Raw genomic sequence first — 26,078 nt, forward strand, 5'->3', positions numbered from 1 at the left:
CTCTCTCTCTCTCTCTCTCTCTCACACACACACACACACACACACACACATACACACACACATCACATACATCACATCACACACATCACTCACATATACACACACACATCACATCACACACACATCACACACAACACACACATCACACACACATCACACACACATCACTCACACACACACACATCACATCACACACATACTTTATAACTTGTTCAAGGGCTGGAATGTCACTTAGTCAGACACTCAATGTGCACAAGCAGCAAGACACTCAGAGTAGATGGGCATGTGCTTCATATGGAGTAGGAGGGATTTATCCAGGAATATCCTTTGTGTCTGAAATTTAGGATGCTCCAAGGAGATCACATATAACTGCATTCAACTTCCACAGAGTAGAGCTAAATACTTGCCTTTCCCTGTCTCCAGTCCCCTCAACTGTGAACCTCAAGTATGAACTGACCTAGAAGGGCTGAAGCAATTATTAAGTATAACACTTTGAAAGAACCCCAGTCAGTGTCCATCTTGTCTCATCTGTAATCAAAGCTGGGAGCTACAACAGCCCCAGGTATCTTGTCCCTCAGAATGACAACTCTACCCTCCAACCTCTGACACAAATAAGATATGGAGCCAGGCAAGCAATGCCTCTGCAGGGTGAGTCCACCCTGCTAGTCTTCCTCTGACTGGACCACAGTACAGGCTCTCTGTGCAGAAGTAGAAACCATAGGATACACAGCACAGGTGCCACCCTCAGAGGAGACAAGAAGCAGTGACTTCCACTGCTGCTTTTCTGTGCTCCTGTATACTTATGAGTAATTCTCATGACATATATGCCTGATCCTTCATCTTCCCCTAACAGGACAAGAATGGTTTCTTATCATGGCATTGCACCAAAAATGCCATTACACCAACACCATCACTTTCAAGAGCACAGCCAGCTTGGCGAAGGCCCTGCATCTTTTATACTGTGGTCTTTTCTGTCACCCTCATATGAGACAGTCAAGGGTCATTCTGTCATTGACTCCAACCTGCTACAGGAACAGGGCCAACAGCAGAGGAAACAAGACTCAACTTAAAGCGCGTTCTTCACTTTGTGTGGGTAGCTACAGGCACGCGGCTGCCAGCCCAGCTCATCTCAAACAAGGCCAGCAGCTGCTCGGCGTGCTTTTTTAAGCGGAGTTTATTTCTAGGTCTTTGGAGAGATGTGAGACACTTTAGAAGGATTTTATTTTAGGAGTCCTATGCTCCGTGCCTTCTCAGAGCTTTAAAATGAGCACTCAAACATGCAATACACACAGAAGCGCAGCACACACACACATATAAACACATAAAAATATACTGCACTTAGTATGAGCATATTACTTAGGGAATAAGCAAAGGGCCCAACAACAGGAATCTTGGCGGCTCCAGCCCTGCTGTTTCCAGTAGATAATTTGAATTTGGAGGGTAAGAAAAAGATACTCAGCCTTAGGAAGGAAACCCAGAGAGAGCTTTCAGTGGCTATGTTACAAGAGCTTTTTTCCCCCATGAGGCACTGTTCTGCAAGTCTGTGTTTCGCTCTCAGCTAGGACAACAGTGGCAGGAGAGCAGGAGACCTTTCCTGCTGTAGCTGAGCTGGTGGGAAAAGGAGCTGAAGCCACAAGTCAGTCTTCCAGAAGAAACCAGATGCTGTGCTAGAGCCTCCCTTCAGGACAGCCTCAGCAAAGGGAAGTCTATGGAGGCTGACATATCTGAGCTGAAGGGGAATTGTTCTCAGAGTTCTACCTGTAAACCAGAGAGGGTGAGACCTGGGCTTCGGATTGCCACTGGGAAGAAAATACATAGGCAACGGTTTGCACAGCCGTTTCCAGCTTTATTAATGATGCCATGGTGGGGAGACCACAGACGGGGCACCAACCAGTCATGTCCACCAAGAACATGCTGTTTATAAGAATAGGCCTGCTCTAGCCTTTGGAGCTATTCCAGCATGTTGATCTGACATATGGTATTAATATATTAATTTAACATGTTTGTTTGGTTAAGGACTTTGCATTTTTAAGTGTGACACTCAAGCCCTTTACGTGGAGACCTTTTGGTCTTTCCAGTCGCCTTTCATGTCATGTCTCTGGACTCCAACAAGCACCAAGGTTCCCAATTTAAGCTGTGTGTGGCAGGGCCAGGCTTCTCCCTCCTGATGATCCAGTGCTGCTTCTAACTCATCAGGGCTGACGATGTCCCCAACATAAGACACTAAATTTATGCATATGTAGCAGAGGATGACCTAGTCGGTGATCAATGGGAGGCCTTGGTCCTGTGAAGGTTCTGTGCCCCAAGATGGGGGAATTCCAGGGCCAGGAAGCAGGAGTGGGTGGGTTGGGGAGCAGGGAGAAAGGGGAGGGGATAGGGAGGTTTTGGAGGGGAAACTAGGAAAGGGGAGAACATTTGAAATGCAAATAAAGAAAATATCAAATAAAAAGAAAGAAAAGAAAAGACACTAAATTTTAAAGTAAAGGGCCAGGTTTGTCATGTCTAAGTAGGCTCAGTCTTGGAAGAGCTCAGATCCCCTCAGCCTTATGTCTAGTGAGCACCTGGTCTCTCTCAGCTACAGTGGACCCAAGTGGGAGAACAGCAGACCAGCCACTACTGCAAATGGTACTGTTCCTCAAAGCACAGGTTTTATATTCTCTCAGAGAGTCCCTTGGGGCAATGACTTCTGACCACTAAGAAACTTTCTAGCTGAGTGAGGTGACATCTGGTGCCAGTTGAGTGTCTTGTCATTTGGTTTCTAGCTGAGTGAGGTGACATCTGGTGCCAGTTGAGTGTCTTGTCATTTGGTGAGTCAGGATCCCAAAGAATCAGGTCACTTCAGGATAAATGACCTTTGGACCTTGATAGCCAGTTGTCTGCTTATATTCAACCAATCACAATGCTGATGGTATTTTTCTTCACAGCCCACTGTCTGCTTTCCTCAACCTGCTGATCTACCAAGTGCAAGGAGCCATGATCTGTTTTCTTTCCGATGCACCAGAACCTTCCAGAACCATTAGACTGATTGTAGTGGTTAAACTCTGAGGCACATTTCCTAAGTTAAGTCTATAAGTAGAGATTTCATTGCCCCATAAGGGATTTAGTCATCGTATTCAGACATTCTTGGAGAGAAGAGGAGATGGGGGCTGAGGAAGAAGAATATATTTAAATCATGCAATAAAATGAAAATCAAGAGTGAGTTGGCCTGGATTAACTTGTTGAGATAAGGGTTCACCTTTGCATAGGAATAACTGATGAGCAGCCGGGAAGGGTCTCTCTCCACGGAGAGACCAGATCCCAGCTGGCAGAAAGCAGGGCCATGCCACTGATGCTTTGAACTGCCACCACTAACTAAGAGATTTCAAGGCTGAACACAAATTCTGACTCCCTGAGGAGTACGGTATCAGGAAAGAGTAGGTTGCCTCAGCAACTCCTCTACTTCCAACCAGTAAAAGAACTTGGTGGAAATGCCTGTTGCCAGCTTCCTACAGATCTGTACTTACCAGAATCAGAGGTGATAGCCTCCTTCTTGTAAAGTAGCAGGGTGTTAGCAGGTGGCCTCTTCCCTATCCCTTTTATATATGAACATATTTTGTATTGAGTATTAAAGAAGCAGTTTTCAATCACTAGATCCATTGGAATCTGTATCGCTATAAAACAATGTCTTAGCACAATGCTCAGTAGTCCTCTACCTTCCTGGGTTCTTCCAGCAGGCAACCCCTGTTGTCCATACCACTGGCAAGCCCCTCCTCCCTCTTCTACTCTCCTCAGTGAAGTCAGAAAACATCACTCGTTCACTCGATGGAGCACTGTGCCAAGCACGATGATAACTGTCATTGTGTGTTGATTCTGTGGCCTCCATAGATTCAAAGATCAGTGAAGGAGATGAAGATTAAACATCTAAAAGTATTTCATCAAGCTATAACAGCTGCACTGGGAGAGAACATGTGTAGTCTCAAATGGATTATCCAGAGGGACCTGCCCGAACCAGAAAAACCAGCATAGGGTTCACAAACAAGATGTTTACCAAGACAGAGTCTGAAGGATTGGGATGGGGTGGGCAGAGAGGGCACCCTAGGAGATTAGAAGCCCTGCGAGGGAGATGTAGCTTGGGGAGACAGGCTTGCAGGGACAGGGGCCAGTAGGACAGATTTCAAGACAGTAATAATCAAGGCCTCAGAGTTTGTCCTAAACACTGAAGACTTCGTTCTATGAAGATGGAAGCCACAATGAGTTTCATTTTTTAAAGTCTTTTTATTATTTTCATGACTGGGCAATTTGCCTTCCTATAGTTATGTACATCAAATGTATCAAATGCCCATAAAGAATTAAAGACAGTATTGGAGACTTTGGAACTCAAGTTTCAGATAGACCAATGTGAGCTGCCATGTGGGTGCTAGGAACTGAACCCAGGTCCTCCCCAAGAGCCACAAGTGCTCTTTGCTACTGAGCCATCTCACCAGCCCTAACAACTTGGTTTTAAAAAGGGTGGCATGGTTGGATTTTTACTAAGGAATATCACTAGGCACGAGGAGAGTGATGGACTGTGGGGAGCAAGAATGGAAGAAGAGCTACTAATTAGCTGCTGTTTGGTTACCAGGCACAAACTGAAAGCAGTGTGGATCAGGAGGGTTCTGGTGGCTACACCGTGACTGAGAAAACCTCAAGATCAAGTCAGAAGGCAAGAGAAACAGTGCATACAGGAGAAGGAAAAGATAACGGTTTAGGCTTTGAGTAACCTGAGAAATGATGCTCCCATTAATACAGAGCACACATCTGAAGATGAGGGAACATGGGTTCAGAGTCAAGACACCTGCAAGGGAGTCAAAAGGAGGTTCAGTGGCCAGCTGGATCCATGAGTCAGGGTACCAGTCATGAAGATGTTTTCAGGTTCCTGGGGTCTGGGCTGGAAAGTCTGAGTGGTTAAGAGCACTTGCTGTCTTGAGGATTGTGTAATTCCTGTGGCAGCTCACAACCACCAGTCCCAGAGGAGCTGATGTTACTTCTAGCACTGCATGCAGTGTGGTACACAGACATATATACAGGGAAAACACTCATACATAGAAAATAAGACTAAAAGATTAAAACATCACAGTCAAATATGCTACTTTTAAAGATGTTTCATGAAAAGTGGGTATGTTTGGGGACTGTACTATTCAAGGTGATGTCCAGAAACCACAATTAAGCTACTTCTCAAATGTGCTAAGTGTGCAAGGGCCTTGGGTCATTACCCTACAGTATGGCAAATCCTGCATTCGAGAACTTCTGGGGAGCCAACTTTCCTGTTTGGTTTGTTCCCAATCCGATTTAGTCTGCGCTAGGTCACAAAGACCAGTTGGGTTACTCACTTAATAGTTCAGATCTATCAATCCGTGACTCAGGGTCCACAGTACACTGCTTCATATTCTGCTCAAGGCTAATATTAGGACCTTCTTGAAGGAGCATTGGAATGGTGCCTGAGACTGAGTGGCGGGGGGGGGGACCTCTGGATTTCAGGGGTGATCACTGGCTCTCAGGCTTTGGGGAAGAGCATTCAGTCTTGAGAGAGAAGACACCCTTAAGATGCCTCTTCTGACACGGCGTTCAGCATGGCATCACTGTCACTTTCACTGCTCTCCATAGACTTTATAGACACTTCTTCCCTTCTAGATGCTGGGCACCACTACTGAATATGATTTCTATCCTTTTTTTTTAAGATTTACTTTAAGTATGTGTCTAAGTGTGTATGTCTGTGCATATGCATGAAGTACCCTCATAAACCAGGAGGTGGCGTCAGATTCCCCTGGAACTGGAGTTGCAGCGAGTTGCAAGCATCCATGTGGATGCTGGGAACCAAACCAGGGTCTTCTGGAAGAGCAACAAGCGCTCTTCATCGCTGAGTCATCTCTCCAACCCCCAAATGCTTCTCTTTACATATGCACGAGCATACTTAATTTCTTCCAGTGTGCTGCTCTCCTGTGTGCTCGGCTGTTTTTATTGAGATAACTGTCCTTCTGCATTGTGGCTATCTTTATTGAAACATGCTTCAGTGCATTTGTTCCATCTCAATGATTTTTAAAATGTGTTTGCTTTAGTCTTATGCGCAGGGTAGAATTTATCCACATTAATCTTTTTTTTTTTTTTTCCAGTGAAACCTCTTTTGTGTTTTACAGCCTGCTACGAGAGCAGACACTGGCACATTTCCTGCTGGGTCATTCTTCGGGTTGGCAGAACACTGTTCATATTCAAAACCACTGATTTCCTACGAGATCCTCGCATGTCAGCTGCCACACTTACAAGGCAAAAAATATATGGGTAGCGCTTAAGACGTCTATGAAGGGAAGTGTTCAATTAATATCCCAGTCCTATCTATAGGTTCAGAATGCCGTTTTGTGCCTTAGCTGTCTTCTATGCTAGTACAACAGACAGCTTCTATCAAAAGCTAAAATACCAGCACCACTTGGGACAGTTGAGTGCAGCATCACTCAGGACGGGCAAAGGCTTCTGGGAAGATGGAGGCATCCAGGGGGATGGGGTCTTGATGCCTCCTCTACAGGGCAGTAAGAGCTGATACGTGTCATGCAGAGTCAGCTGTGAACACGTGAAAACCTGTAACCTGACAGCTCTATTCAGGAGAACTCATCCCGATTATGATATCTACGTCAATACAATATAATGAAACAATTAAAAATAGAGTAATTAAACAAATCACAAGTTTACTAAACCTTTTGACACTGATCTGCCTGCTTAGCGGGGCTTAAACACCACCATAGCTTTTACTGAAAATGGCTGAGTGTGCACATACAAACAGAACATACTTAGAAGAATGAGCTTTGATGTGAATTTTGTTAATTTACTCATCTGGATTTTGTAATTTTTCTATAATAAATGCCTAGGCCTTTATAGCTACAATATTCATTCATCAATCTGACCAACCATTCATGTAAACAGTGATTGGTTTTGAAGCCTTCTCTACCCTGCCCCCAGTCATACTTCCTAAAGCTGTACACACTTTGAAAATGTCTGGCAAAAACAGTTCGTATTTGAGTGAATCTGGTGACCGCTACCCCTCTCAAACTAGTCCCTCCTTGCTCAGCTGTACCCTACCACACAGGCAATGATGGATCACACTTACCAAAGTCTCCCGGACACAGGGTGTCTCTAGCAGCCTCCGGACCCCACTCTCCACAGTGACTCCCAGCCAGTTGAGAGCTGCCCAGCACCAGAGGTCCTCATAGCTACCATGCCAGTAGCTCACGAACGCAAACGTTGTCGAGGTAGAAAGCAGTGTCCCCAACAGGCCATGCTGGGATCCGCCCAGTGGGATGTACACATACCTGCAGAAAAAAAAGAGGCTGTGAGAAGCTATGCTGAAGGGGGGAAGGGTTGCACCTGCCTCTCCCTGCTCTCCCGCTTGACTCTAATACCAACATTATCATTGACAGAACGAAAAATCCCACTTCCAGGAAGCTGTAGACATCCTGAGAACTAACTCTCAACCTCACTCATTGTTGACAAACCCACAAACCTCCACAGGGAGTGGCTTTAGGTTAAATGAACATACACACCAAGGAGCCCTCATCACGACAAAATTCATTTACAAGAGGTGAGAGGGGCAGCAATAACTTTAGAGCTTCTGAACAGATGCACCCAGCTCTTGAGCCCATCACAGGGTGCCAACCAGGCCGCTTGCATTGTAAGGATGATGACCATCGTGACCAGAATGCCTTTCACAGTGCAGACTACTAAGCTTATAGTAAAACCATTGTTTAAACTCAGTTGCTAAAAGCAGGCCCTTCCATGGTAGGAGTGGGGTGCATAAGTAGGGTAACGGGGCTGATTGCTGATTCCCAGGCAAGTGGCCCAGAGGGAGATGAGCTCTGGACTCACAGGAGTGCAGGACCACACTCCCTCACCATCTGCCCCAATGCACAGAGTCCTCAGATACTTCTCCATCCCTGAGTGAGTAATGCCCAGGACTATGAGAGTCCACAAGTCCGAGAGCACGCCCTCCTCACGGGGTTTAAAGCCCACAGGCCTTGGTTCTTTCTGGTCAGATTCTCTTTGTCCTTCTTCTATCCAGGAAGGGACACGAGACCTTTGATCCGAAGACATGATGTCTTCTGAGACCCTTTACAGCGTCCTTTTACTTGATTCTTTGAAGTGCCGTGTGGTTCACACCTGCCATCCCAGAATCCCTAATGGTTGTTTGTACTGTACATGTGATGCTTGCTTATTGTGGAAAAACCTTTATTTTAAAATACATTTTTTTTATAGAACTGCTTCTCAGAAGAAGCCAAAAATAAATAAAATTAATCAGATCAGAAAATAAATGACAAAACTTTGTAAGTATTTTTATTTGAAATAATTTAAACAATGAATAAAATTAAGCATATTATTGAGTGGAGATTCACTAGATATGTACATTGTGCAACGGCATTGGCCCCTCAAACTCTTGTTTCCAAAATCCTGAGGCTAGAACTCAAGACCTTGTGCATGCTGGGAAAATGTGCCACCATATCCCGGTCCCCCCTCCAACTTTTGTTTTTCCTTATGGTAAAAACATTCAGTATCATTTCTCTGAGCATATCTAAAGACACACATGCTACTGTCTTCAGTAGTCACTGTCAGGTCCCCAAAACAAGCCTCACTCAGTACCTGTGGCTCCTCCCAGCTTCTCTCGCCACCCCCTACCCTCAACATCTTCCTCCTGGGGGCTTCCCCCAACCCCTTGCTTCTGATTCCTCTGTAACTCAGCCATTTTCACCACATGCCTTCTTGGTTGTCATGCGCTCTCTTGATCCTCTTGCCCTGTCTCCTCTTTCTTCTCTTTCCCTCCCGACTCCCACCCTCTCTCCTGTCATGGCCAGGTCTGTTCTGCTGGCCATGCTCAGTCTGGCCATTCTCTCCCTTCTTCTCAACCATACTGTGGAGCAGTCATGGCCTTACTTCATTTAGTCATTTCCTGTACACCACGACTGGACTTTTTGTCTTGGCTGACTGAGATTGGCTAACTGACTGCTGACTGGCAAGGACTACCTGTACCCGAGGTCTAGGTTTCACTTTACCACTAAGCTGCATGCAAATTCTTCTCCACAAAGGCTTTCCCTTTACCCCAGCTTCACCTTGGTGCTCTTGCTTGACCGGCCTGCACCACCGGTCAGTTTAGAGCAAATCCCTCTCTGCCCCATGGATCACTCTTGATATCCTAATTCCTTTCCCCTCCACCAGATACCTTAGTCAGGCAAGAACTACATTAAGTTGGAGACTGGGGTGGTGGCTCAGTGGGCAAAGCACTTGCAATGCAAGCACAAGGACCTGAGTTTGATTCCCAGGACACTCTCTTTCCCAAAAACTTTAATTTCAAGGACAAGTGTAATTCCAGGACCAGTGAGGTAGAGAAGGGGCTGTGGCTTGTTGCTCTCATCTACCCAATGAGCTCAGTTCAGAGAGACACCTGTCTGTAAAGCATGTTGACAGCACCTGAGAAATGACACTGAAGTCATCCTCTGACCTTTGTGTGTCTACACATGGATAGGTACACAAAGAATCCCACTAGATCTATCTACCAGAGTCTCCCTAAATCCCAGTGTTTCTCCAGTAATTTTCCACTCAGTGAGCATGTGTTCAGTGAGTGTAGGTCTTCTCCACCCCTGGTGTGTTCGCAATGGGTTTTCTACAGAGCCCTTGCTCCATCTTCCACATCACAGTACTCTCTGCACAGAAGGTATGCCTAGCACTTTAGTGTTTTTATAATCTTTCTCACTCTGTAACATCTGTAATTCCTCTCACTCTCAAATGAAACATACCATCACCCTAGCTAGCCCCATTTTAGGAGTGAGGGAACAGAGGCTGAGAAGTTAGTTTGGTCAAGAGATGCATCGAGGAGGAGAAAGGCCAAGATACAACCTAACTAGCATCACCAAAGCTAATGTTTTTCCTTGTATCCAAGGCTCATTCATTCCCTTTGCCTTTCTTCCTAGTCAGAAAGAACACTGGAGCCACTTTACAATGGAGCCACTTCAGAAACATGTGGAAGATAAATCCATCCCAGGCACCAAATTAGGAATGATGCACTTATACATATATAGGTGCCTATATATTAGGTGCCTATACATTAGGCATGTATACATTAGATGGCTATATATTAAGGCATATTCCTGAAGTGGCTGAAGATGGCTCTGTTGCGAGCTTAGGACCTAAATTCAAGGACCCAAATCCAATTCCTAGACTGAGAAACTAAAATAAAAGCTGAGACAGGTGGATGGATCAATGGAAAGCACCTCTGGACTAATGAGTAAACTCCTGGAAACGGGGAGACCATGCCTCAAAAACATAAACAAAAACATGGCCCACGCCTGAGAAACAGCATCCAACATCATCCTCTGGCTTGTCTACACACAGTCCTGTACATGCATGTGCACACACACTCACACACACACATGCATGCATATGTAAGTCTGTTTACACATGTGCACATACAATCCTGTATACACATGTGCACACACACACACACANGTGCACATACAATCCTGTATACACATGTGCACACACACACACACATGCATGTATACGTAAGTCTGTTTACACATGTGCACATACAATCCTGTATATACATGTGCTCCTTCTGCTTCTTTAAGGCATATTCCTGAAGATTCTCCTGCAGAAATATGTCCTGCCTGGCTGTGAAACTGTGGCTGGTCTTGCTGTGAGGCCATATGCCATGGTGCCACTTCAGTGTGGCATGAGAGGAAAGGGCTGGGTGCTGCTGAAGGGACACCTCCAAGAAGTGAGCAGTGAGCCTGAGAGCCTGCAGGGGCACAGGTCTTACTTGGAGCTCTGCTGCCCCCTAGAGGCTTCTTGGTTATCAGTGTGCACTACTCAGGGATTTGGGATTTGGGCTGGAATTTCTGTGGCCTCTTATCCTGCACATCATGATCATCTTCAGTAACATTGAGAATGACTGTGGTTAAAGAAAATATCACAGTATTTGCAGACTTGTTCACATGATAAGGCTGTATGCACTAAAGAAAAATGCGCTGCAGAAGTCAGAAAATCCAGTACAGAATAAAAGCCTGCCATGCCTCTCACCAGTGAGACATGGCATTGGGTCCCGTCTGCAAGCTCTGGATGCCGCAACAGCCACCCCTTCATCACATGTAGCTATTTTAAACCATAAGCTCTTACTTTGCTTTCAAAAATGACAGCTGACCAAAAACAGTCTCTGAAAATTCTTTAAATACCAGAAATTAAGCTGCTTTGTTCCAAACCAGAAGAGGGGTGAGCCTTCACTCTTCACTCGGGAAGACAGTAGGTTTGGCAAGAAGAGGGAATAGAAGATCTCTCTTCAATGCATCTATCTGCCAGCCTGGTTCTGTGGTTACTAAGAACAGAGGTGTGTCTGCCTTAGACAAGCAGTCACATGAGACACTCTGGTGAGCTGCACAGCCACTGACCTCCTGGTGAAACCCCACTGAGCACAGCAAAACAAAGATTTCTTCTGGTGGGGACACTGAGACCAAGTCAGTAGGAGCCTCATCTTGCCTGGCTACTTGGGTGGTCCCTGTCTGCATCTCTGCAGGCCTCGAATCTACACAATGTGGACCCCCCACAGAGGAAGCTGCATGCAATAGGTAGACGGCATTCACGATGTCTGCCCCTGACTGGGTGCCCTTGCCAGGGGCTCTCTGTATACTGTAGACAGTCATCAAGACTTCATCATTATTTCAGTGAAATAATGATAAAGGTTGTTTTGCCCCTGAGAGGTCCAAGTTAAATCTAGTGTGTCCCTGTGCCGTTATCACAATGGGAGTCGTCCTTGTGGGAAACGGTCTCCTTATTTGGTCAGATCTACAGATGACATATCCACTAGTCTACAGTGAGAAGCCCAGCGGGCCTCAAACTTGTGACAATCCTCCTGCCTCAGCCTCATCAGTGCTAATTATAAGTATATGCCACTATGTATTGTACTTTATTAACTAAAACCAGGTCATCTTGCTTTGGGCGAATAATGCTCCTTTATGAAGGTGTGCATCGATAAAACGATAGGATAACCCCAGAGGGCACCAAAACACATCAAAGCCACACTAGGGAAGGAAACCAAAGCAACATTCTCTCTGGTTAATTTGACCACAAACAAGCCCATGTTTCAGTTCCTCGCTTCTCCGCATGTGTCTGCCTATAGTTTGTGGTCACAGCTGATCTGTGGTCTGTCTGTTACATGCGTCTGAAACTGTGTTGTTAGTTTTGTCTGTGTGCTGTGCCTCTCCCTATCCATGGACTTTGCTCTGTATTTATGGAACAACACAGAAATCATGCTATGGGAATGGAATAGGGATTCTTTACAGAATCTTCAGCAGGGTTTTACAGGAAGAAGTTGCTTAACTGACCCTGAATAGCACTCAAGATTGCAACAGACATTATCAAGCTATACCCTGTGTTGTTTGCAATATTTAGGGTACAATTTTTTTTTATGATTGCTTTTAATCTGTTGGCTGCTTTCAGCAAATGATCACTATAGTACATATACACGCTTGGGTTAGGGCATGGAAGTGCACATAACTTAAGATTAAAGCTATGCATTAGCCGAGGTTGTAAAAGCTGATTGGGTGGGAAATTTAAGGCAAGCAAAGTTGGTTAAATTGTTCTCTTAAAGGCGAGGTAAATGTAAACAGGCTGAGTACACAGTAGGCTAGCAGGTTAATTACAAAGTCTTAAATGATCTCAAGACATATAATTAACCTGGCCTCAAGGTCCAACAAAGATCAGTCTCTTTGGGGTCAAGAGATTTTTCAGAACAATGTATCACTACAAACATGTTTGGACTGGTGAACTCCATTAGCTACTATTGAGTCAGGTCAGAGGTATAACATTGATTATTAGACAGACCAAATAATTATCTGCCACAGTGAACAAGCTTAGCACCCAGAAGATGTCAGGTCAGAGGTAGGGCACAGGGAGTCAGTGGGAAGATGGGTAGGTGACTGTGAGCAGTTCCTGTGAAGGGGAAGGTAGTTTGACTCTACCTCCTCCATGGTCTCCACAAAGAATACTTCACAAACATGTCTGCAGCAGGGCCAGCGTAATGACTGTTCATGCAGGAAACCCGTTGATCTTAAATTCAGTCCATTTTCACCTTTCTCAGGAAGAGCCCTTCGAATTTTCTAACTTTCTCTTTAACCTAGAGAGTCACACAGAAGGTGCACTGATTTCTGAAAATGGCTTCAAAGGCAGGGCTCTTCTAGTATGGCTGCCATTTCAGCTAAATTCCAAGATCCCAACAGGGCTAAACAGGGAGGAAATGTGAGCTTGTGTGTGTGGCAGGGGGCACGTGTGTGTGTGTGTGTGTGTGTGTGTGTGTGTGTGTGTGTGTGTGTAAGAGTATGCGTTAACATTTCAGTGTTCTACATTACATAAAGATGGTGTGCAAGTCAAATCTCCATCCAACAGGACATAGATAAAGGTCTAGTGTTTATTCCTCACTATGAAGCGAAAGATTACTTATAAAGGGTTTTAAAGGAGGATACAAACAAAAAAAGAACATAATTTGCTTTAATGTCTTTCCATTCAGTACAGATCATAATGGAACTTTAATAACTAGGAAGCCACAGTTGGTTAATGGGCAGCCATAGAGTTGATCATTTCCAGAAAGCAAGGAGAGGTCTATTGTAAAGCAGAGGGGATACTCCAGGCCTGGTGAATTCTCTGCTCCTTCACTGAAAGGTGTTGGGTAAAGATGGCTTATGTGGTTCTGAAAAAGCTCCTAATAAGAATTCTGTTCTGTCTCTCTGCAGAAAATTCTGGAAATTATAAAATAAAAACTGGTTCATACCTATAATCTTAGCAGGTGGGCAGCAAAGAGGCAGGAGGATTGCTGTGAGTTTGAGTAAAACCTTTTCTTAAAACAGCAAACTTAGTCAAGTTGCATCTTATCTATATGCTGGTAGCTCTGAGGACTGCTATGCTCAGCACAGGACTGTGCTTAAAAGCTTAAAGAAACACTCAGCTTGGCCTTCAGAGTCCAGAGCTCATCCCTCCAGAGCTCTGACTTCTTGGGACAGAAAATGTCAAAAGGCTGCAAAGGCTAGCCCAGGGCAGCAGCAGAGTGCAGGACAAGGAGATCATGCTCAGGAGCCAGAGGCAAGGCCCCCAGTGGGACCATCTGCCAGTCTCAGGATCCCCGGGCCCGTTAGAAGCCTGCTTCACTGCAGAGCCTCAGCTAGTGGGGACAGAGGGTACAGACACCTTCTTCGATGTGAGTGTCCGTGGAAATCAGATGAGTTCTTAAAAGGATTCGGGGGGCGTATGTTGCCTGCTTAGTTGTGGCAAGGACACTTAGAGATCTGGGCTGGGCTGCAAATGAGAGGACCGTAAGGCCAGGCAGATCTCAGGGATGTGTTCATATTGCATTGATGAGTAATGCCCCCTCCTCCCTCACCCCTGCCCTGGTAACTCCCATTCTTCTCTCTGCTCTATATGCTTCACTATGATGGCTCCCTTCCAAAAATGGACCATGTAAGAGATACTGGACCTGTTGGCTTCTCTCAGCAGAACACTCTCCAGGTTCCTTCAGCAAGGTTGCTACAACATGGAGGATCTGATAACAGATGAACGCCTGTACACTTGCTAATGGGCCAGCATCACAGACAATAGCTTGCTACTTATCATGGATGGGATCTAAAATGTCCTGTCCCCAGCAGGTGTTCTGGGAGTGGATCTAAAAGGTCCTGTCCCCAGCAGGTGTTCTGGCCAACTGTGGCGCCTTCAGGAGGTGAGGCCTATTTGTCCAGAAGCAGCCTACCTGAGGCAGGGCCTGTGTTGTCAGCTTCCTATCCATACCTTGCAGACAAAGCCAACAGGCTCCTGCCACTGCTGGCAGAGTCCCTGTCTCCATAGCCCTCGCTTTCTCCCTCCCCACCCCCCAAATACAACATCCTCAGAGACTGAGACAAAACAAACATCCTCAGCTGCTTCTGCTTCGTGTTTTGTACCGGGGATGAAAAATTAATTGATAGACTATTTTTATAAACAAAAATGAAGAAAGCCAAAGGCAGATGAGGAAAACTTCACAGGTGATGCATATGTCTACTCCTCTGACTCTGGCTTCCACTTCTGAAGTGAATGCATCTGTTTGAAGGCATCAAATGTTAATAGGAAGAGATGCAAATTGTCAGTTACACCCCACAAAGCTGTCATGTAAATGGCATCATCACAGAGACAAGCACTCCTGTATCTTTTGTAGCACATGAACTCCATCCTGCTGACTTCAGGATCTCTAAAGATCTCTCTTGACTCAGCACCAGCAGCAGATCCACTCAGCATATATATATATATATATACATATATATACATATATATATATATATATATACACACACACACACATTCTTATAATATACTTGCCTACTACTCACTGAATAGCCTACAATGGTTTTGAATTCAAAGGCAGTCTTCCTGCCTCCGTCTCTGGAGTGCTGTGGAATTGCAGGCATGCATTACCATGCCTGGTTTTCATTCCTCCATGTTGAAGCAATCTGACAACGGTCTGGAGGGGCCACTGTCCCAGTGACAGACAAGCCTTTGAAGTAACCCTGAACAAACAGCCTGGAAGATGCCATCTTCCGGACTTTCCACTCTGTGGACAGAGGCACAGGCAGCCTTGGGGCAAGGGTCACCTGAAGGCAGACTGTGGTTTCTCCCCATGGGTTTCTAACCCCTCTTCCAGGCCTGCCTTTGTCTTGGGCTATAAATAAACACATGAAGCAGATTCCTTGGAGTTTCACTCGAAGGGGCAGAAAGAGAGAGTATAGACTCTTTAGTGCTGTCGAGCATCACCTAATCGCTAATAAAAAGATCCTTGAAGACTCAGTTTAATAACCACTGAGATTTCCTGGCTGCCTGCCTGTCTTCCTACCTTCCTCCTAAGAGGATACTAAAAGCACTTACATGCCTCTCCAGGCCACATGAAATGGGGCAGAGCACAGCAAGCTGGATGCAAAAGGGGTGAATCTGGGGGATGATGTATGACACCCCACACACACACTCCTCCTTCCTCTGCAAACTGAAAGGGACAAGGGAACAGCCTCCCCCTTCCAGAAACACTCTCCACCCTCTGGTCTATCAGCACCTCTTAAACTTAAAGACCAGCATTGCCATTGGGTGCAGGCTTAGCTCCTCTGATGGACAAACAGCTCCTCTCCTGAGCAACTGCACTATCTGTTCCTCCTGGGATGCCTGCCTCTCACCCACATCCTACCCACTGTTGGCCCTCATTTTCACACTCATTTATCATGGCTTCTTGGGAAATGTGTGCTATAAAAGGACTGTGTGCAACGTGAAGGTCACTGTACTGGTGCTGTGCCTTGGGCCCTCTAGAAGAAAGTGTTCTGAAGACAAGTGCAGTGGAGAAATGCCAGGAGGCCTATGGAGGCATTTCACTCCCCATCTGCATTTGCGGTGCAATGACACAGGCAGCCATGCTGGATGGGGCCTCCCGGAGGCAAGAGGAGAGGCTCTGCTGAGAGCAGACCTCAGGTTCCCATGGCAACATAGAACCACATGTGGAAAGTCTAGTTAGTGGTCACACAGAAAAGAAAATTAACAGCTGGATATATGATTACAAGGCAAAAGAAATTGGCTGCCCAAAAAGCTCTTCTTCCCAGGAAGAATGCATCTGTCACAGCCTCCAAGTGTTTACCTTAGAGACATATTATCTACGTCAGACCCCCATTGCCTTACGACCAAAATGGAGACCCATCAGCCTGGCTCTACCGAAGTCAGCCTTGAACTGGCTCCTGCCTGGACTACCTTGAATCACCTAGATAGACTCCACCCATTTAGTGACTTCATCCTGGATCTAGGCCCTGTAGTCCTTCCAAAGCCTACCTCAGCCATGTTTCCTTCTACTAGGGTTTAATACTTCAAGGAATATTTTTCTCATCTAATCTTACTCTTTGATGTGTTTATGTATGTGCACACACCTTGGTTGTTGAGACAGTGTCTCTAATTAACATGAAGCTTGCCAAGTAGCTGGGCTGGCTGGTTAGAGAACCCCAAGAAGCCACCTATCTCCACAGCCCCAGAACTGGGATTAGAAGCATATTCCACACCCAGCTTTACCCACCTGGGCTGAAGGAACTGGACACAGGTCCTCCTGCTTGTAAGGCAAGCTCTTCACCAACTGAGCTATCACCCCCAGCCCTCGTTCACCCTTTGATTTCTTATCTCTTGGAATCACATGTTCATTGCAGCCTAATTCATTTCTTTATACTTCCTGTGCCAGGCTCCTGTACTGTAGACCACTGTTTAGGTAGAGGACAAGCAACATCTGTCACGCCACACAGGAGAAAATCGGAGCTCTTCTAACATCAGGGGCCCCGAGATAGCCTACAGCCTTCATCTTCTCCTGTTCTTCCCGCCCTCCTCCTCATCCACTGGATGTAAACACTGCCAACAGTGACTGCAGCAAGCTGACTTGATAAATGCTCACCATCCTCACACACTACCGCAGGCTTACCCCCATCCCGCCCCACCCTCACCCCCACTGTGCTCTTAGAAATCCAGTTAAACCACTCACAGAGGTTCCTCAAACAAATAAGAAAGCTGGCAGGGCCTGGACGGTAAGACATTTATCTGCTGACATTTTTCTCGGGGGAGCTGCCAGAAGTACCAAAAACTGGGAGGTTTATCCAAAAAGTGAAACAAGTTTTAAGATTAAAGCACTTATCTGAGCAGGGTGATGCACACCTTTAATCTTAGCACTAAGGCAGCCAAAGCAGGCAGATCTCTATCAATTCTAGACACACACACACACACACATACACACACACACACACACACAAACACCAATCTACATACTTAGTTCCAGGATAGCCAGGGCTACACAGTGAGACCCTGTTTCAAAACACAAGCAAAAATTAAAAGTTGGGAACAGTAATTTGTGACCTTGACTCTTAGAGGCTTTACAGGAGGCCACCAACATCAGGTGCATGTGAGGGTGTTTTCATGGGTCTGCAGGAGGATGACTCTTTTGCCCACTTTGGGGGTGCCCAAGTCAAGTTTTCTAGAAAAACAAAAACAAAGCAACAACAAACCAAGCCCTTGTTCTCTGGCATCCACACCCTCCCTCACCCCAGTGTGTTGGTCACAGAGAAGTCCAGAAATCTGGACTGTAGTTGGGAAAGGACAAAAGACACACACAAGGAGTGCCTTTGGCTGGGGAGATGGCTCGGTAGGTGAAGTGTTCTCCTTGCAAGCATGTGGAACAGAGTTCAATTCCTATAGCCCCATGTAAGAAAGCTGACCACTGAGGGCCATGTTCACAATCAGCTTGCTAGCAAGGCAGCCTAGTACCAAGGTCCATGCCAGTTAGAGACCCTGGCTTAAAACATAAGGTAGACAGAGCCTAGGGAATGACATCAGTGATAGTCTGTTAACTTCCACATGCGCACAAGTGCACACCACATAGGTACAGGCACACACACACACCCAGGACACTGGAGCACAATGGCCATGAAGAGACTTTTCTGTGGGGAGCACAAGTAGGGTTCAATGGCCAGAATGTGAAGCAAGTGAGAGAAAATAGTGGTGATATCATGCAGGCAGTGATGTCATAAGGCAGTGATGTCATGTAGCGATATCATACAGGCAGTGACGTCATACAGGCAACAGTGAATAAGCCAAGCCTGATGGCTGCTGGAGGTGCTGAGGAGGCCATTCCCATTCTGGGCTGAAAACGAGGCTCTGACAAACCAGCTTTGGTGGAACTGTTGGCAGCTGCCTCTTGTTCATCACAATTACGACTCACAGTCCCTATCAGAGAAGATGCCTTTTAGAACTGGGTGCTGGGAGGGGAAATTGATAAAGCTTAAGCTTGGACACAAGTGACAATAGCTCTGAGACATTGGCTCCCCACCCCTGTGCCAGGGCAACACTTACGGAAACAAAGCAAGACTATCGCCCTGTGCTCAGGAAACAATAGCATGTTTCTCAGGATGTGGTGAGTGCTGGCTGGCCGACACCACCCACTTAAATGGCCCCATGATGACCATGTGCATGCTTGAGTGCACATTAGAGAGTAATACTTTAAGAGCTGGCATGATACACACATGAGCCAAGGATGACACTATGTGTGTGTCACACAAGGCAGAGCCTTCTGTAGATTAAGAGTGCTACCACACATGCAATAATGTTGTAAGAAAGCCAATGCCAGTGACCATGGCACTGGCCACGGGCATGGGGACCACACTGGGAAACTCACTTCATGAGGGCTGGGGACGAAAGTGAGTGCACATGGCATTCCACCTACATTTAAAGGTCCCCTCTCAGTGGAGTCAAGAAGAAAGCTGTTTCTGGGTGAGGGCTCACTCTGAGAAAGGCATGTGGCTCAGTGCTGATTCACACAGGCTATAGTCAGACCCTGAGTCTGGGGAAACAGAAAGCAGTTGGGTCCACCTGACAGGAGTGTGTCTCCCAGTTCTCCTGTCCTCCTCAACCCCCTGACTTCCAAGACCAAGGTGGGTGACACAGCCAGCAAGGGATCACTTCCTGTCACTACTTTGTGGAGGTCAAGGGACAAAGACATTCCTTCTAGCTACCTCCTTCTTGCTTACCCTGGGTGTGGGTGTACCATTAACACGGATTGAATCCAGTGACCAATTCAGTAGTCTTGGCCCTCTCAGTTCCTCAGCTTTCCTGAGGAGAGGATTAACTGGAACAGGATAAGTCAGAGCTAAGCAGGACTCAGAGTTATTTATCTTCTCCTTACATGGGCCAGAGGCATCCTGTGCTCGCCTGGAACAGTCTCAAAGTTTGTTAAATAGCCTGTTGCCTTGAAAACAAATTAACACAGAAATTTAGAGTTAGAGACTAGATTAGTTAGTAAGTACATAGAGGGGAGTGCAGGAGGAAGGGTGGACCTTATAGGATGGGGTCCACAGGTGCACAGGGAAGGGTGGGCCCTGCAGGGTGGGGCCCACAGGTACAGGGGGAAGGCTGGACTCTGCAGGGTACAGGAGGAAGGGTGGACCCTGTAGGATGGGTGCAGGGTGGGGCTCACAGGTTCAGGGGGGAGGGTGGACCCTGCAGGATGGGGTTCACAGGTGCAGGGCCCTGGAGGGTGGGTCTTCTAAGACAGAACTGAGAGAACAAAGGAAAAGACTGAAGACAAGAGCTCTGTTTTGTTAGCTGCCTGATATTAATCCCAGCACAACCCAGGTAAGATGGATAGTCTCTTCCCAACCCAGCATCCAAGGAAGAGGTAGCCACTCCTCCCTGAACCTTTCAAGAAGGGATCTTAGAAGTTGGCAAGGTTGAAGATTGTGTCAGTGTACATTCACTTGAGATAATCTGAACAATGGCTTCAAGGAGACAACCAAGAGTGATACAGAAATGAACGGCTCTCTTAAGGAGCTCCAAAGAATCAAGACAGGAAGTCTTGATGGGTGAGACCCTGTGCCTTGTCTTCTCAGACACACATGCATGATGTGCATACAGCTCACCCCATCTCACTGGACAGATTATGATGACTAAATAAGACCAAGGGGCTGGACAAGAATGGAAAAACAACACAAAACACGCAAGTATCTGAGTAATTTGCTATCAGGACAATTGTGTGTTGGGATGCTGCTTTGAATGGTGATTAATTTAATTAATGTCCTATTGTTAGTGTAAATTTACTTAAGTACTTGCTACTACTATGCACCTTACTGTAGAAAATAATGGGCATCATTAAAAAACATTAAAATAATTAAAACATTTTCACATATAATCAGAACCATCCCACATGAACCTCTCTCTTAACCCTCTCTTTCCTCCCAGTGACCCTCCCTTCCAAGACACTACTCCCTCCTCTGTCATACACATCCATATACCTATAAAGATAGAAAATATACCTATAAATATATACATATACATGGGTAGGACGAAGCCTCTTTAGGGAAAGTGCTTTAGGAGGAAGGCTATTTAGGGAAAGTGTTTATCTAGCAAGCAAAAAAGCCTGAGTTCAAATCCCTAAAGCCCACAGAAAAATAAACACGGGGCATTCAGGCGCCTCTATGGTGTGTCACTATAGAACCCCTCAAGCGAATACCCAGGAGTGGTTTAACTGGATCACACAGTAGCTCTACTTCTAATTTGGGAGGGAAACCTCCATGCTGATTTTTGTGGTGACCACACTAATTTATGTTGTACCGGGGACACTTCTACCTGTATCAACCAGGGAAGGAGGAGAGAGGAAACACTTTGAGCCCTGCATTCATTAAACATCTTAGAGGACTGATTCAGTTTGCAGATCTATCGTGGGAGTGACACCCCCACCCCCAGTTTACAGATGGAGAAAACAGACGGCTTGGAAAAGTTGTTCGTCTCCCTAACTGAAGAGCTGCCAGGTTGGTTCCACTCCACGCCAGTCTCAGGACCTGGATTAAGGGGCTCAGTCTCAGCAGTGTGTGTGCTCATCTGTCTGAATTGTCTCAGAATAGAAATGGCTACACGGCCAATGGCAGAGGGGTAACTGAGGCCGAGGTCTGTCTTTCCACTGGGCTTCCCTCTTTCTTCTGACAGCTGTGAAGGACAGGCACAGAGGTCCTGCGTGTGCAGAGAGAGCAAGCAGAGGGCCTGCATGTACAAAGAAAGTTAACAGAGGGCCTGAGTGTGCAAAGAGCATGACAGCCAGTGTTTAATCATTTTAGCCCTTTCCCTATTAAGTTCTAATGACTGTGCCCATAACTTTATATGGTATGGTATTTCGTTTGATTTGTTTTGTGGTTTTGTTTGTTCATTTGTTTGAGACAGGGTCTCACCTAGTGTAGGCTGGCCTTGAACTTGCGTATGTAGGCAAGAATAACCTTGGACCCTCATCCTCCTACCTCTGCCTCCCAGATGCTGGGGATACAAGCATCCACCACTATGTCTGGCAATAACTTCAATTTAGACAGTTGTTCGGCTTCTTTAAGTAATCAACATCATGTTTATGAAGCATAGCAGGCAAGTCCAGATAAGTGTCAACTTACCATGAGATGTCTGGGAGAAAGTCACCATGTCGAGGGGACACAACGATCCCCTGTTGTGGGCACAGAGAATGCTAGACCCACAAAGGTTGTGAAGACCATCTGAGCCTGTGGAGCCCTACGGTACATCCAGGAGCCCCAGCATGCACCTCAGACTTCTCAGTTTCTGAGAAACTCCTGGAGACGGACATTTGCACTTTTAAACCATTCAGAAGGAAGAGCACCTGCTTCTAGTACATTCTGCCGGTCAGTCTTGGCTCTCCCCTTCCAGTACTTTCTGCCGGTCAGTCCTGGCTCTCCCCTTCCAAGCAACATGGACTGAGAACCAGCTCCTCACTGACCACCTGTTGCATGACCAGTGAAAGCTTCATCTCTTCCCAAAGGCCCACTTTGGAGCAAGCCCTGATACCAACCACCCTTCACCCCACACCTAATCCACAGCCCATCACTGTCAGCTTCCCTGTTAGATAGTTACTGTTTTGTTCTCCCATGGGGCTTTGGTATGACACCATTTACAGGACAACAGTGAAGAACAGACAAGGAATACCACATCCCTCTTCTGACCACACATCCATACCATGAACAAATACTTTCTGAATTCCTACTATGTTCTGGGCATACTGCTGAGCACTGGAGTTATAAGGAAATATTTCAGGCAAGGTGCCCTCATGCAACTCACATACCACCTATAACTAGCAAGGCCTGTGGTACACACATTCCAGAGCAGACTCAGTTCATACCAAGTTTGAACCTAATACTTTTCTAGAATAAGAGTTCTAATCTTTCCTAACCACAGACATTCTTGTCTCCTTTAGTCCCACCCTCTATCCACCTACATACTCACCTATCTACTTACCCACCCACCTGCCCACTTACCCACCCATCTAACTATTCACCCACATACTCACCCACCTACCTACCTACCCACCCACCCACTCACCCACCCACCTACTCATCTACCTATGAAGGCCTCTCCACAGAAGAGATGTCTATTCTGTGACTGCAAACATGGCTGCCTCTCCCCTTGCACACTTATTTTAACTAGTTCTCTCTTTAGCATAAAGGCATCCCTCTAGCTTTTTCTATTTTTTAAACACCATTCTGCCATCCTCCAAATTCTTCCAGGCCCAATTCTAAGTACAAAAGTCTTTCAGGGTCCTTGACAGCGAGTTGGCCCAGCCTCTAGCCTTCCCCTCCCATTCATCCCTTAACCCGATGCATCTGCTCCTCCCTGCTCCACTCCAACAACTTTCATCAATGTTATCCGTGACCTCCGTATTGCCAAAGACAATGGATGGTCTCCACCTTCTTCTTGTCTTATCTACTTTTTTTTTTTATTTGCATCGACCCTGCCTTGCCTTTTCCTCTTTTGATATTCTCTGCCTCAAGCCTTACCGATATAGTACTACTCACACTCAAAAGCAGACAATCTTTTTAAACATCCAGAAATAGCTACTTCTTGAATACGTCCTTTCTGATATTGTTTCTATAAATACACACAGCCTCATTCGGGATTGCACACAAACCATTTTAGGAAGCTCTCCAGTCCCCTAATCTCTCGAGAGCATCCTTCCTCAGCCCCACCATCCTTGTTCACTTCAAAGTTCTGTTCTCTTGAAGCTCCTTCCCTCTTGCCTGCCTAGCTCTTCTCCAGTCCCTAGTACAGAGTGCTCATTCTCTGCTTAGCTCTAAAAATATCAGCAGCCACCATCAGGATCAAGGCCCTGTCCCCTGACTTCACACCCATCCTGGGAGCCCACACTAGAACATAATAGTATTCAGTGTTGTGCACATTGATCTATATTTGCTAACCTATGGTAGCAGAGGTTCAATGCTGGAACATATGCGCTAATATGCAGCTCAGGAAATATCTGCTGAGTTAGTCAGAGGGCAAAAGGAAGAGAGCTGGAGGGTAACCCAACAGAGTCCAAACAGGCAAAAAATAATACGGGACCATAGAAAAGATGAAAGAGGAGCTGAGGGGGAACTGGCAGATTCACCAAACTTTTCCACACCTTTGCTGAGGGCTGTGCTGCTACAGAGAGTGCTGCATAGCAGGCAAGGAGGAGCTTTGGACTCCTGCTCCGACCTCAGACCTCATCACTGAGATTTCCCCTGGAGGAGACCTGAGGGGCTCTCCCTGGATCTCACCCTACACCACTCAAGAGCCCTTCTTGCCTCGATAACCACCATCCATCAACAACCCCCACCCCATACTGACACACGCTTGGGGTTCTTCTAGAAGCCTCCCCAGATTAACACTGCCCTTCTCTCTAGTGTGAGCTTCCCCGCAGCTGTTCAATATTTACTATTTCTACAAACATATAATTGCTCCCATGTTTAATTTTCACGGAGCACAGGAACCTTTGCCTATCAGCTACAGGAGTTGACTCTCTACAAATGCTCAGTGCACTCTGTGTTTCCTCTGGGTCCTTGCAAGTAGGCAGATGTACTTTACCCTGAGCCGTGTCAGCAAAGAGAGGTGTCATGGTAAGAACACAAATTTGCCCTGGATTCTAGTCTTGCCTTCACTTACCAGTGAAACTCCAAAAACAGAGCTCCTACTTCTGAGCCTCAGGCCCCTAACGAGGGCTAAGGGTAATGAAACCCACCTTATCCAGGTAGTGGGCTGGCTGCAGAGATGATGGCTCAGTGGGCAAAGCACATTCTATGCAAGCATGAGGACCTAGTTCAGGTACCTAGAGTCCATATAAAAGCCAGGCATGGTGGCAAGCTCCTGTAATCTGCCACATGCTGGCGGAGGGCCAGCAGGAAGCTCCCAGGGACGTGCTGGCCAGCCAGGCCAACCAGAAGAGCAAGCTCCAGATTCAGTGAGACCTTGTCTCACAAAACTCAGCTGGGACACACCAGAGGGGGGCACCTGAGGCTGACCACTGGCCTCCACACCATGTGCACATGGGTGTAAACAGCTGTATACATACTCACACACACACACAAATAAAAGATTAAAATGTGGTATGTAAAGCTCTTAGAAGAGGGCCTCACCTACAGCAAGCATTTGATAGGTGTCAGCTTAGTTGTGACAAATACCATCTTGTAAGAATTGAGCAGGACCCCACACATTCTATTCACCCAAGCGTCAAGACCTTCATAACCCCAGCAGCTCAGAATCCTGTGCCCACACCCACCCCTCAACCTGATGGGGTTTTAATGACTTGCTAAACACTGCTTCCTTTACGGGCATCACTTTCCTTAACAAGTCAGATAAGTGGAAATCCCCGATGTCAACATCCAGATTAGAAAAGCATTTTATTCCCAAGCACCTTCCCTCATTAGCGTCTGTGTGTGATTTGTGCGCTAATATATTTCTCACTAGCGGGCACCCTGGAAACAGCCGTACACTCTGCCTCCAGACCACCTGACAGCTCCCAGGAACGGACTGCTTATCAGAGTCATGAGCTGTAATCCTGTAAGGAAGGCTTCCTGGGGTCTACATCCCCAGTGCCCTGTAGGGGCTGTGCTCTTCTCATTGTGATCCGTGCTCCCCATAGCATCTGCTCATTAATCCAACAACTCCCCATCCACTGTGAGCCCTCACTGTTCATCTTCTCCAGGGAGTTGTAAGTTACTGGGTGTCAGTACCCTGTGCACTGTGAGGAGTGAAGATACCAGAGGTGAAAGCCTCATCCCCGGGGAGATCACCACCCAGCTGGCAGGCAAAGCCAACATGGAGGCCAGAGGCCAGGCAAGAGTCTTAACTATTCTCACCACACAAGAGAGATCAGCACAGGAGGCCACGATGTACTCGCTTGCATTAAACATTTCACAATGTATCCACCTCGGAATATCACAGTATACTAATCTGTTAATCCAAAGAATATTAATATAAAAGCAGAGAGAGAAAATGGCAGTAGTGTAAACCAACATGTATAACAACTAAACAAAGACAAGACATTTATCGAGTATATGCCAGGTTCAACCAACTGGTAGCTGGAAAACCATGTTTTAGGTGAGGAAACAGACATGGACTCAGGTCTGTCTCTGAAACTGGCATCTTTTGATTGTCTATGTCATGTCTTGTCATAAATGTCCTATCCTATAATGTGTCATGTTATGCTAACCACTGCCTTG

The 26,078-nt window shown here is 46.3% G+C and overlaps 1 protein-coding gene across 1 annotated transcript in view; it reads right to left on the bottom strand.

The window, feature by feature from the left end:
- The window catches only part of Hhat (hedgehog acyltransferase), a 241,969-nt gene that overhangs the window by 64,305 nt on the left and 151,586 nt on the right, over positions 1 to 26,078 (bottom strand). The window contains exon 10 of the mRNA XM_021171103.2: positions 7,115 to 7,316. Within this exon, the coding sequence (XP_021026762.1) occupies positions 7,115 to 7,316 (202 nt within the window). The remainder of the gene's footprint in view (positions 1 to 7,114; positions 7,317 to 26,078) is intronic.

Source organism: Mus caroli, chromosome 1 (genome assembly GCF_900094665.2).
Source record: "Mus caroli chromosome 1, CAROLI_EIJ_v1.1, whole genome shotgun sequence".
Lineage (NCBI taxonomy): Eukaryota > Metazoa > Chordata > Mammalia > Rodentia > Muridae > Mus > Mus caroli.